The sequence below is a fragment of the Microcaecilia unicolor genome, chromosome 13, assembly GCF_901765095.1.
Source record: "Microcaecilia unicolor chromosome 13, aMicUni1.1, whole genome shotgun sequence".
Classification (NCBI taxonomy): Eukaryota; Metazoa; Chordata; class Amphibia; order Gymnophiona; family Siphonopidae; genus Microcaecilia; species Microcaecilia unicolor.
The window spans coordinates 5,101,923-5,116,349 of NC_044043.1; the positions used below are offsets into that span (position 1 = coordinate 5,101,923).

General features: G+C 42.7%; 1 protein-coding gene across 1 annotated transcript in view; it reads left to right on the forward strand.

Annotated features, from left to right (window-relative positions):
- The window catches only part of METTL16 (methyltransferase like 16), a 137,785-nt gene that overhangs the window by 48,868 nt on the left and 74,490 nt on the right, over positions 1–14,427 (forward strand). The window contains exon 4 of the mRNA XM_030185901.1: positions 5,599–5,739. Coding sequence (XP_030041761.1) covers positions 5,599–5,739 — 141 coding nt within the window. The remainder of the gene's footprint in view (positions 1–5,598; positions 5,740–14,427) is intronic.

A 14,427-nucleotide genomic window follows, 5' to 3' on the forward strand; every position in this document is an offset into this window, starting at 1 on the left:
GAAGCAGCAGGTAAAGAGCACTGCTTGCTGATATATCATGCTGAGAGGAGAACAATGCAGTAGGGGTGGTGGGAAGAAAGCAGCTTGCATAACAGTGCAAAATATCCTTTGAGAGTCACTGAATTAGTGAGTCTGAGAGGGCCCCTCTTAAACATTTGGGCCCTAGGCATGGGCCTAGTTTGTGCTTTAATCCTGCCCTGTCTGCCATTGCCTTTGTCAAAAAGAAAACTAACAATTTAGATGGGGGAAAGAGTGACAAGGAAAAAAATCAAGGAAGAAAGTCAGTGTTTTACATCTGACTGCTCTCCAGCTGCCAACCAGAAGTCCTCATAAATATGCCAGCGTTGATAAAAACCACTGAGATCAGTCATTGACTTCAACTTCTTCATCATCATGCATTGGGTGGAGAAAAAGCATGAATACTGTGTCAACAGCACAGTTACTCGCAGTTGGCATATCTACTAAGCATGCCCAGAGGATTGCTCCTCAACCTCCGTCAGAAGGGCGCAGCAGCATCAAAAGAACTCAGTATTGGGCACAGATATACCTCAAGTGACTCAGGAGTTTATGGCCTCACCCACCATCCACTCTTGAACTTTGATGCCAGCAGTCTTCAATGAGGTGCCCTACAGATATATTGATGAAAGGCTGACTCAGTGCCTTGCTTGATACCATGCTTCGGTTTTAATGGCTGTACAAAGAGTCATACAGCTAATCTGAGACTCATGCTTACCTAGATGTGTTTCATCAATGCGAGGGCCTCAAAGAGCCTCAGAATCTGTGGCATGCAACACAATAACAATTTTAAGTACGTCAGGGGAGGAAGCTTCCCTGAAATGTTGAACAATGTCAGGGTCTAGATGCCCACAGTTATGGGCTACTCTCACTAACTAACACCTTGACGTTTAGCCCATCAAAGAACCAGACATGTTCACTGGACTAGTTTATACTTTAGTTTATTTGAACTTACTATACTGCCTTATCTGTTAGGCAGGTCCAAGTGATACACAGACTAAATAGACGGGGGACAGGAACTCCATTTGAAGATAGGAAAAATCAACAGTGTCGCATTAAATCCACTCAAGAGAAAGCAGCGCAAACAAATCATACAGCATTAATCAGTCATACAAAACATCAATACAGCAAGTAGACCCAACCAAGAGGAGCAAACAAAATACAGGAATGGATTCCACAGCGTGTCAGCCACTCAATTCACCAAACGCATTATTAGAAAGGACTGTTTTGTAATTCCTAAATGACAGTTTGGCACAGATAAAGAGTGAGATTATTCCATGTGGCTTGTGCCACAAAGAAAAAAGCACTATGACTTGTAGGCTCTAAGGGGGCTAGCACTGGTCTTAGGGAGAACAAGCCGATGATCATTTAATGAACAAAGATGTGTGTAGGAGTGGAAGGGATAGTAAAGGTTGTCAAATAACACGGAACACCTACACACAGAGCTTTGAAGGTAAGAACCAACACTTTGAGCTGTATTCCAAACCTGAGGGTATGGCCCATCTAGTCTGCCCAAAAAGGTGACCAGAGTTGCTCCCACCGCTCTGTACGGGTTACACTTCGGCATGATCAAATACTGCATCACCAATAGGTCAGTCATACAATCTTAAAAGAGTAGTTTTATAAATTTTGATTCAGCATAGTCACATTTATTGTAAATAATGATTAAACCAGTGATCCTACAATGTTGCAATCTGACATTTTACTCACTATCAACCTTTGTGTCTCCCCCCCACCTTTGCGATACATTCATAGCATATGAATGTGACATAAAATACACACGCTTGTTCTTGATCTGTCTCTGCTGTTCTGTGACCTAGTGCAGTTGGCGCTTATTTCCATGTAAAAGGAAAACCCATCTCTGTACAGCCTTTAGTTTTGAACTTTGTGGAGCTTGCTTGTGTTGAGGCTTCCTTTCAAGCCACCTTCTGTGTTTTGAGATTATGACATTGTTTAATCCAGTTGATGAAACTCCGTTTGAGCCACTAGACTCCTCTGCGCTTAGAAGGTCTTGTTTTTTGTAGCGGTGACTTAAACATACAGAATTGAGCTCCATGTTTTAATGATTGATCCACCCAATACGAAGTTTTTGAATAACAGGTTGTTCAGTGCATGATACCAGCATTTTTTCCTAAGCCATGTGCCCACCATAATAAACGTGTTTTACTCACTTTGAATTGAAAACAAGACTTAGCTGTCTACTTGGAGTAGATTTAATTTCATTAAAGCCTTTCAAAGGTTCACACAGACTTTCTTGTTTCTTTTAATTTCATTAAGTCTGGAGTTGTTACCGAGCTTACATTATTGAATTGGCTATCAGACTGCATCTCCTTTGTTCATACTCAAGTAGGCCTGACCTTAGAGTGGGGATAGACAGCACTGGTCCTCGAGTGCTGCAGGTAGATCAGGTTTTCAAGATATCCACGATATAAAATTGCATGTACTTCCTCAACTGTAAAAGTTTTCAGTGGCACAACCAGCAGTCAGTTGTGGTAGAGACATATGAACCAAGAATTGCAACCAGTTTCGGTTTCATCTCCATTCTAAAGTGACCCAACTCAGCACTATTCTTTTGGCCCGGAGAGCAGTAACCAGTTCAGCAAACACGGATAACTCCACTGTTCTCATAGGCTGTATTCCCTGAACAGCAAAATTTAAGATGAGATGATTCAATGTTTGTCTGATGAAGTTTGCATTAGCAAAATTGTGTTCCAGCTTTTGCTGCTTCATTTGGTTTACAGAGGAATTGTCATTTATGGGGCTCATTTTCGGAAGAGAAAAACATCCAAGAAGGATCATAAAAGCAGCATTTGAATGTTTTTCTTCTCAAAATGTCCAAATTGGTATTTTCGAAACCTATTTTGCAGACGTTTATCTATTAATACCACTAAGGCACTTTACTGTTGTCAACACAGTCTTTTAAATCAATCTAATAATCTAGACTTCAGATTTCCGGTGTGTTTATTTTACTTCATAAACTACACCTCTCTGCTGTATCGTTATTCTAACAGCGGGAATCCTCATTAGTCTTGATTAATGATTTTTTTGCTTTTTCACTTTTTTAACTTAGCACTTATCTTATTTTCCCGGCTTTCTCACTGATTAGCTCTACAGTGCGCTTCTGTTTCGTAACATCTTCATCTGGAGCTATGACTTTTATATGCCGGTTCTTGTGCCAGTTATGTCTTTTCGCTACTTAGCTTCTCCGTCTCTTATCTATGCAATTTGTCTGCAGTGTGTCCAAATCACAAGGGAGTGTTTAGGGGGTGGGATGATGGCGGTTTTAGGATGTTCCTAACACTTGGATGTTTTATAACCATAATGGAACGAAACGAAAATGTCTAAGGCTGAAGCTTCAGCATTTTGGTCTAGACCTGTTTTTAGAACAAATAAGGCACAAAAAGGTGCCCTAAACGATCACATGACCACTGGAGGGAATCTGGGATGACCCCCCTCTTACTCTCCCCAGTGGTCACTGACCCCTCCTATCCCCCCAAAGATATGAATAAAAGTAGTACTTACCAGCCTCAATGACAGCCTCAGATGTTATAGCTAAGTATATCAGAGCAGCAATCGGGTCCCTATAGTAGTGTAGTGGTTGGTACAGTGGGCTGTAGAGAAGGGTCCCAGGCTTATATCTCATTCTACCTGTCACACTTGTGGTGGAAAGTGCCAGCCCTCCAAAACTCACCAAAAACCTATTATACCCATATATAGATGCCCCCTTCACCCATAAGTGCTATTGTAGTGGTGTACAGTTGAGGATGATGGGTTTTGGAGGGCTTAGCAGACAAGATGCAATGGTGAGATATGTACCTGGAAACAGAGAAAACAACTAAGTTTACAGATGTTTTCTTTGGACAGAGATTTTCAAGTCAGTACCTAAGTCTCCCAGAGGAGTTGTATTTTATCAAGCTATATACAGGAGGCCCTGTATGAGGATGGTTGGCATCCTAAAAAGTTTTAGAAGTTGTTGGAAGCTTTAATAGCTTTTTCCTTGCTTTATGAAGACTTTCATCATGGTGTCCATAGGGAACACCCCAGCGTCCCATTTTTGCCAGTACTTTTCAGGAGTGGGTGTGGGGATGCGCAGACTGTCGTTTTTGTGTGCCTGACCTGAAACCAGCGGTTCAAGAGAGGTTGTTGGATATGCTGTGCCGAGGGGACAGCTTGTTTGGAGAGAGAGTGCAGGAGGTCGCTGACCTCATTAAGAAACGTACTGATACTATCAACACTTTCTATTGGCATGCATCTGCATCTTCTCCAGCAAGAAGATTTTCAACTGAGTCTAGGTTGGCATTCCTTCTACACTCAGAGGTGTAGGTTTCTACTTCCCGCTCATTTCACCCAGGCCTCGCCAACCCTGTACTCTGAAATCCCAGCCGGCTCCCCAGTCAAAGCAGAGCTTGGGCTTTTGACTGGCTCCAGCAGAGCATAGCTGCACAAAAAGTATCCATCCTGGACGACCTTCTGGTCGGAGGTAGGTTCATCTTTTACCAATACAGATGGCCCCTTATAACCTCCCACTGGTGGGTTCTTAAAGAGTTGTCTTGGGTATGCACTGAATTGGCGTTGGAGACCTCCAAATTACCCACCGAGAGCATCTTTCATCAGCTCTCAGCACGAGCAAGTACTTGCAGAGGAAATCTCCACCCTTCTACATGCCAGAGCGGTCAAACCTCTACCACCAGGGGAAGAAGGAAAGGGATTTTATTCCAGGTGTTGCCTTGTGACTGAGAAAGTGGGGTGATTACCAGCCTATCCTATACCTAAGGGCCTTGAACAAATTCCTAGTCAGTGAAAAGTTCAGGATGCTTTCCTTAGGTACCCTTCTTCCTCTAATTCAGGAAAACAAGTGGCTATGCTCTCTGGACTTGAAGGATGCCTATACCCACATTTCAATACTTCCAAGTCACAGGAGGTGTCTCGGATTTTGAGTGGGAAAATGCTGACATGTTAATGTTTATTGTATTTTATATGTGCTGTATAGATTTTGTTCTTGTAGTATACTGCTTAGAACTGTTTGGGAATAAGTGGTTTATATAAAAGTCCAGATTAGGTTAGATAGTTAAGTAAGTAGAGTTTTTCTTGCATTTTCCCCACTCTTCAGTTTCATATGATGATCCCTTGTTCTAGGAGCTACTATCTTTAGGTAATAGAACCTTGTACTGTAATGAGATCTCAGGCTCTTTCCTAGTTCAAAAATAATATGCAGCTTACATATAATTATAGACTATATCAGAAGTCTTCAATTCCAGTCCTTGAGTATCACAACCAAGTCAGTGTTTTCTGGATTTCTATGATGAATATGCATTTAGGTATATGTGCATAAAATGGAGGCAATGTATGCAAATATACCTCATGTATATACATTGTGGAAATCCTGAAAAGCAGACGGGTTTGCAGCCCTCAAGAGCCGGATTTGAGGACATCTGGATGTGTTCATGGCAGGTTTTACTGTAAAAATGTGTGAGATTTTTACATTGTTTGGAGTAGTAGGCATTGCAGCCTCAGTCTATGTCAGGATTTTGCAAAAGCAAATATATGAAAAGAATTACTAGGAAGAATTTTTTGTTAATACAGGTACAGGGGCCTCCTGCATCTACCCACTACTTGGAGCCACTTTGAATGGCTGGTATTTTCTTGCCACAGAAGTGGATGATATTTGTTTCAATTATGCCAAACAAAATGTGGAGCAGAACGACTTGGCCGATCTCATTAAAGGTATGCAGTATGAAGAAAACGTTCTGTTTTGGCCTCTGCCATTTAACTGCTTCAGTTAAGTAGACATAATTGTTGACGTCACAGTGGAAGAATTTTCTTTCTTGGAAATATTAAACCATTTAGAAAGTAAACTCATTTTTTATGTTTTAATAATAGAGGGCTAATGAGCAGTTCTCTTATAATGCAAGGGATAGGCGCAGAGAAAAGGTGTTTCCTCCTAGGGCAATATATTGCGACAGAATTTGACTACTTAAGAAATATACAAGGATAACAGAGGGGCTCAGCAAAGATCCTAGGGTAGTACCTGCCAGAGTTATTTATCTTGTTTCTCTGTTTCCTACCCTGGCCATTTGCTCCTGCCGATTGCCACCTCTGCCGGTTCCCATGGTAATAAAGAGCAAAGACGCATGGGACCGGCTCTCTGCTCACTAATAATATTGTTCTCTATCCAAGATGAGTATACCTCCACCTTTATCAGCTGGCTTTATGACTATATTGGTGTTCTTTGACAAACTCATAAGGTCTTTGTATTCTTCATTAGTCAGATTACAAAAACTCTTAAGTACATTTTTTTTTCTTAAAATCCTGAACCTATTTCAGAACACATTTGTAAAAAGTGGAGATCACGGGATCTGGAGGACCTGGTGGAACCCAATTTGAGTTTCTTTTGAGAATTGATGACTCCTGGTTTGACTTTCTTTCAGGAAAAAAGTGCTTAATTTTTAATTTCCTGTTGAACCTGAGCAGTTTCCAACTCAAAGGATAATCCCTTCTGTAACAGTTGAATCTGACTTTCTGAAAGGCTACTTTTGGATAAGTTAACAACAACCAATGTTTCTTCTATGGAAAAATCTAATACTGCTCTTAAAAATGTCTCTGATTGTATTCTCTTCTGCCTCTGCCTCTCCCCCTGCCTCTGGTGGGGTAGAAGGCCCTGGTATATTGGAAATCGTGTTCCTGGACTTGAAAATTGTGATTGTGTGTCGAAGGAAGACTGTTCTTCAATATTAATGGATGCGATACTTCTGGCATTATTCTGTCTAAAAAATCCTTTGTAGTAGTAGTTTTCTGAATCGTGGCCAGACTGGTAGGAGGTGATATGAACAACTCACCTGAGTCGCTCCGCACTCTTTTATCTGATGTTGTAGCCTGAAGAATATTTCTCTCTTCAGATTGTGCAGTATTTCTTTCCCAGGATGGAACATTAACTCGACTATGAGGTCTAGACACGGAACGTGAGACTCTGTTAGTTTTTGGGTATACTTTAGGTTTCACCCAGAGGTATATTGACCCTCTTTCATAATTGTTATTGTCCATCTGTAATTTATTCACTTTAGCCTTCTTAATATCATTCGTAAAATTCTCAAGGCATTTATGTGCATTTACAATAATTGTGTCAAACTTTTCATCAAAATGTCTTAATTTTTTTTCACCCACTGGTCTAAGTGCCTTATTTTTCTTTTTAGATGTTTCAGCAATGAGAATCATCAAATCCAAAGCGTATTTATTTAATAGGTCCTGCTATTGTTTTTAAATTCCTGATGCAGGCCTTTTAGGCTGAAACACAGCTCGTGTCAGGTCTTGAATGATAAATGTTTGACATTTTCACATCATCTGGCCTTTGTTTTTAGTCACCTTCACAGTGTTTGTGTTTTTTGTTGACTGCGAGGGTTTGTTCTTCTGTTCTCATGTCGGCAATGACCATCTTTTTCTCCATTCTTTCATTGCCTTTTTATCTGTTTATAGGTAGGTTGTATTCTTCAGTCTCCCTTGTTTTGTTGTTCACCTACTTACCAGCTTTCCATTTGCCACCTTTGTCTCTTATTTGTTTCCCATCATATTCTCCATCTATTTTTCACCCACTTTCTTATCCCTACTACTACTACTTAGCATTTCTATAGCGCTGCCAGGGTTACGCAGCGCTGTACAAGTTTAAACATGGGGAAGGACAGTCCCTTATCCCCTGTTTTCACAGTTCATCCTTATTGCCCAGAACTCTTTCTCAGCCTTATCTACCTTCCTCTACCTCTCATCAACTCTAGTTCCTTCCTTGTCACTAATCCCCTTTCCATCTCCAGTCCCTTTATTCAGTCTCCTGGTCCCTCTTTATTCTCTCCCATGTCCATCCTCTTTCACCTTGTTCAAAGACCTGTCCCCCTTTCTTGTCTCTAACCCACTCCATTGTCTTCTGCCTCTCTCTCCCCTTTCTTCAGCATTCATTGTCCCACCTCTCGCCCATCTTCAGCATCTATTCTCTTGCTACCATACCACCATCTCTCCTTCTCCAGCATCTGCCAGCCTACCTTCTTCAGGTTTCATTTAACCTGCTTTTTCTCCTCCATCCCTCTGCTCCTCCATCTCCACCTTTCCGATCATATGCCCTTGCTTTTCCCTCTGACATAGTACCTGTACTCTTTATTCCTTCTTACTCCTACAGCATCATCCCCCTTCTCCCACTCCCTATGCCATGCATTTGCAAATGTCGGCTTCCTGTCCCATCCTCAGCATTGTGTCAGCCCCACGTTAGGATGGTGAGCTCCTTTCCTGTATGGTGATGTCCTCGGTGGATGGCACTTCTGCATTTAAGCAAAGGCACTGAGATGCGACAAAGGGGCACTCCCTTTTGTGTACCCCTTCAAGTGCTGCTGAGGGTGCTGTTGAGTATTCTTTGGTGACTGTGCTGGTTTTATTTTTATGTGCTGGCCTTTTGAGGTTGTACGAAGATATTTGAAACATGTAGATTGTTGTGAAAGCAGTGGGATAATGGGTGGTAAGTTAATCATAATCACCTTAGGGAGGGGAAGGTAAGGGCCCCACGGAGTTCAAACATGCATGGGATATGCATAGAGGAATCCTGTGCAGAAGGAATGGATCTTCAGAAGCTTAGCTGAAATTGGGTGGCGGAGCAGTTGGGGGGAAGAGGGGGTGGTGGTTGAGAGGCGAGGATAGGGGATGGCAGACTTATACGGTCTGTACCAGAGCCGGTGATGGGAGGCGGGACTGGTGGTTGGGAGGCGGGAAATACTACTGGGCAGACTTATACGGTCTGTACCAGAGCCGGTGATGGGAGGCGGGAAATACTGCTGGGCAGACTTATATGGTCTGTGCCCTGAAAAGGACAGGTACTAATTCAAGGTAAGGTATACACATATGAGTTTATCTTGGGCAGACTGGATGGACCGTGCAGGTCTTTTTCTGCCGTCATCTACTATGTTACTATGTTATTTTTTCACGGAGAGGGTGGTAGACGCTTGGAATGCCCTCCCGCGGGAGGTGGTGGAGATGAAAACGGTAACGGAGTTCAAACATGCGTGGGATATGCATAAAATGAATCCTGTGCATAAGGAATGGATCCTCAGAAGCTTAGCTGAAATTGGGTGGCGGAGCAGTTGGGGGGAAGAGGGGGTGGTGGTTGGGAGGCGAGGATAGGGGAGGGCAGACTTACACGGTCTGTACCAGAGCCGGTGATGGGAGGCGGGAAATACTGCTGGGCAGACTTATACGGTCTGTGCCCTGAAAAGGACAGGTACAAATTCAAGGTAAGGTATACACATATGAGTTTATCTTGGGCAGACTGGATGGACCATGCAGGTCTTTTTCTGCCGTCATCTACTATGTTACTATGTAAGGGCCAAATAGGCCCCAAAATGGTAAAAACTCTAAAAGCTAGTCCTTCTTATGCTCCCTTCATATGTAAGGTTTTGCAGCCCTGTTGTACAACACTATTTACTCAAGATATTATATGTGAATGTACAGTCTGCTAGAAATAAAGGTGAAGTTATCTGTTAATTGCATTTGTACAGTTGTGAATGTAAATATGTTTGTACAGACTTGTAGGTGTATGGCAACTTGTCTCCAGCACAGAAACAAATAGGGAAAAGACTGAGAAGAGGGTGTGATAGATGATTTAGTGTTCCACCCCACTCATGATTTTATAAATACGGAGCAGTTGTTCAACCTTTCAAACAACACAAAAACAAGACGACACTCCACGAAACTAATGACCAGCAGATTGAATGAAAACAAATTGCAGAAAGCTGTGGAGTCTGTTTCTGGAGAATGTGGTCACGCAGAATAACATAGCAGGGTTCAGAGGATAATTGGTCAAATTCCTGGAGGAAAAGTTCATCAACAATTATTAGTCTGGTAGACTTGGAAGAGTCGTTGCTCATCCCTAAAAATCAGCTAGGAGAAATAGATCTACTGTTTGGTTTTTACCTGTTGCTTATGACCAAGGCATTTTGAGGGACATTTTTGAAAGAAACGTCCAAGTCAGAATTGGGACATCCTGCTCATAATGTCCAAAAGGAAACTTCACCCATCTCCCAGCCATTTTCCAACAGAAAAAAACGTTGTTTCCAAATGATGAACACCAAAAAAACAGGGACGAGAACATCTGGCAACATTTGTATGAAAATGGCCACACAGGCGTCGTCCCTGCAGAGCAGAGGGGCAGCCCTTGTGTTGTCAGTGCAGTGGACTTTAATCCAGGGAATCCCAGGTTCCCATTCCATTGCAACTCTGTTATTTTAAATGGTGAGTCCTCCAGGGATGTCAGGGAAATACTTACTGTACCTGAATGTGCACCACCTCAATAGCCCTCAGGCTTTGAGGTTTCTTTCATATTTAAGTACGGTAGGTATATCCCTGGTTCTGGATGGCTCACAATTTAAAGGGCGACGAAAATGATAGTGGGGATGGGACGACTTTCCTATGAAGAGAGGCTGAGAAGGCTAGGGCTTTTCAGCTTGGAGAAGAGACGGCTGAGGGGAGATATGATAGAAGTGTATAAAATAATGAGTGGAATGGATCGGGTGGATGTGAAGCGACTGTTCACGCTATCCAAAAATACTAGGACTAGAGGGCATGAGTTGAAGCTACAGTGTGGTAAATTTAAAACGAATCGGAGAAAATTTTTCTTCACCCAACGTGTAATTAGACTCTGGAATTCGTTGCCGGAGAACGTGGTACGGGCGGTTAGCTTGACGGAGTTTAAAAAGGGGTTAGATAGATTCCTAAAGGACAAGTCCATAGACCGCTATTAAATGGACTTGGAAAAATTCCGCATTTTTAGGTATAACTTGTCTGGAATGTTTTTACGTTTGGGGAGCGTGCCAGGTGCCCTTGACCTGGATTGGCCACTGTCGGTGACAGGATGCTGGGCTAGATGGACCTTTGGTCTTTCCCAGTATGGCACTACTTATGTACTTATGTAAAGATAAAAAAGAGAGTTGAAGTGGGACTAGAACGAACTTGGCTTCCGTGGTTTACAGTCCACGGCACTAACCACTAGGCTACCCTTCAGACAGTGCTGTTTTCAGAATGCTCATAATACCTAATGTCAGGGAGCCTAGTTTCCCTTTCAGGGTAAGGGAGGGGGACAGTAGCCGCTGGGGATTTCTTGAGGGGTCATGCCTTAATCCCTCCAGTGGTCAACTGCTCAATCAGAGCACTATTTTGTACTCTGGATGTGATTGAAACAGATCTAAATAAAAACATCCTTCTTTTTAGACTCAGACATTTCTTCCTGTTCAATTATTGCTTTTAGACGTCCTAATTTTGGGCCCTTCCTATTTCCGCACAAAACATGCCCACTACACATCTCCTTGCTGTTTGGATGCACTGCGGTGTAGAATGTCCAAATTCTGTCATTTCAAAATTGCGATTTGGACGTTTTGAGCAGATGGATGGTTTTTTTAGGCATTTTGAGACATAGAGGGGCATAATTGAACGAAAACGCCTATCTCCATGGGCGTTTATCTCCAAGAACGGGTCCGTGAAGGGGCGGACCGAACCGTATTTTCAAAAAAAATAGACGTCCATGTTTTATTCGACAATTTGTGAGCTGGGTGTTTTTGTTTTTCAGCGATAATGGAAAATGAAAGCGCCCAGCTCAAAAACGAATAAATCCAAGGCATTTGTTCGTGGGAGGGGCCAGGAGTCGTAGTGCACTGGTCCCCCTCACATGCCAGGACACCAACCGGGCACCCTAGGGGGCACTTTTACAAAAACAAAAAAAAAGGTCAAAGAGCTCCCAGGTGCATAGCACCCTTCCCTTGTGTGTTGAGCCCCCCAAATCCCCCTCAAAACCCACTGCCCACAAGTCTACACCATTACTATAGCCCTAAGGGGTGAAGGGGGGCACCTACATGTGGGTAAAGTGGGTTTGGGGGGGTTGGCATTAAGCAGCACAATTGTAACAGGTAGGGGGGATGGGCCTGGGTCCACCTGCCTGAAGTCCACTGCACCCCCTAACAACTGCTCCAGGGACCTGCATACTGCTGCCAGGGAGGTGGGTATGACATTTGAGGGTGAAAATAAAAAGTTGAGAAACTTCATTTTTTGTGGTGGGAGGGGGTTAGTGACCACTGGGGGAGTCAGGGGAGGTCATCACCGATTCCCTCCAGTGGTCATCTGGTCATTTAGGGCACTTTTTGGGGCCTTATTCGTGAAAAAACAGGGTCCAGGAAAAGTGTCCTAAATTCTAGCTAAAAATGCATACTTTTTTCCCCATTATCGGTGAAATGCGCCCATCTCTGTTCGGCAGATAACCACGCCCCCGTTCCACCTTCGCCACACCTCTGACACGCCCCCATCAACTTTGTCCGCATCCGCGACGGATTGCAGTTGAAAACGTCCAAAAATCGGCTTTCGATTATACCGCTTTATTCGGTTTTGTGAGATAAACGTCCATCTCCCGATTTAGGTTGGAACTTGGGCGTTTTTCTCATTCGATTATAAGTAGGATAGTAACATAGTAGATGACGGCAGAAAAAGACCTGCATGGTCCATCCAGTCTGCCCAACAAGATAAACTCATATGTGTATACCTTACCTTGATTTGTACCTGCCTTTTTCAGGGCACAGACTGTACAAGTCTGCCCAGCAGTATTTCCCGCCTCCCAACCACCAGTCCCGCCTCCCATCTCCGGCTCTGGCACAGACCATATAAGTCTGCCCTCCACTATCCTCGCCTCCCAACTACCAACCTCTCTTCCCCCACCTGCTCCGCCACCCAATTTCGGCTAAGCTTCTGAGGATCCATTCCTACTGCACAGGATTCCTTTATGCACATCCCACGCATGTTTGAATTCCGTTACCGTTTTCATCTCCACCACCTCCCGCGGGAGGGCATTCCAAGCATCCACCACCCTCTCCGTGAAAAAATACTTCCTGACATCTTTTTTGAGTCTGCCCCCCTTCAACCTCATTTCATGTCCTCTCGTTCTACCGCCTTCCCATCTTTTCAAAAAGGCTGATTAGGGAAAAGGCCCGCCACTCTCCTTTGGTTCCCTAGCTCAGCTGATCATAGGTCAACAATCTTTTTGCACCAATAGATCCTCTAATGGCATATGAAATCTTATGATCTTTGTCCTTTAACTGGGATCTTAAGATCCAAATCCTTTGAGAATATTAACACAGATGAGAGGGTGATATGGTACTATGCAACAGAGACATCCATTTGCTTTGAAAATGAGCACTTTTGTGTGTGTATGTGGTTGCACAATTTTATAAAAGCCCTTTTCTATATCAAAGTAGGCTTTATGTACAGAAAAAGCCTTGTAAGATTACCTCCCATATTTATCCAACTGATTTCATATTTTTCTGTGTACTTTGTTGGCTACATTATTAAAGTTTTATACCATGTGTGTTCTTTAAAAGCCTTGCAGATTGTTCAGAAACCTGCAATAAGATTACAGTCCAATTGTGGGATATGGATTGGGTTTCCTCTATATTAGTAAGCAGTTGCTCACCAGCCAGCATTTAAAATCTTGTACATTGATTTTCCAAGTATTTATGAAGAGCTTGAGTTAAATGAAAGAAATGCTGTCTTTACAGAGACACATGCAAGTTTTGAGATCCTCTGTTACAAATTAGTTTGTTGGGATTTATTAACTGCCTTTATGAAGAGAGTAGTTGATTCCTTCTACAAATTTGGTCAAGCTGCTACCTATAACACTGCATTTTGCATTGCGGGTCTGTGCCTGTGGAATCCCTCCCTGTCTTTCTCAGAATGCAATGGGGCTATTTTTCATTTAGGACACAGCTAAAAACTTCTCTTAGAATGTTTGTCAACATTAAGTTCTGTCATATTTAGATTTGATTTTAGGTGCAATATAAGATTTGTGTTTATTACAATTGCTGTTGTATTGCTGTATTTTTTTAAATTGATGATGTTATCTACTGATACCAACCTTGGGGAGTCTTTTACATAGGCACGCTGGCATTTTTAGCGCATGTTAAAAATAGGCACGTGATAAATGCTAAAGATGCCCATAGGAATACATTAGTGTCTTTAGTGTTTAGCGCATTCCTATTTTTAACGCGCTCTAAAAACACCAGATCGCCTACTTAAAAGATCCCTTTGGTTAGATCCTCTTGAAATATGCACATTGATAAATGATTCAGACAGCAAATATTTACGTAATTCATATCCATCCCAAAGTACTATATTAATTTGTATAATAGGGCTTTTTTTGAGGGGGTACTTGGTGGTAATGAGTACCGGCACCTTTTCCATTGTCTGCTAAAATTGACCCATGGTCCCCAAGTTTTAATGAAAGAGCTCAGGCTCTACACACCAATTCTGCCTTGTCATAGATTCTGTGACTGGTTGCAGGAGGCCTGGCTATTATGGGGTGGGTCCCTCAGTGATCACTCCACTCCTGAAGGGTGGCCAGGCATTTGA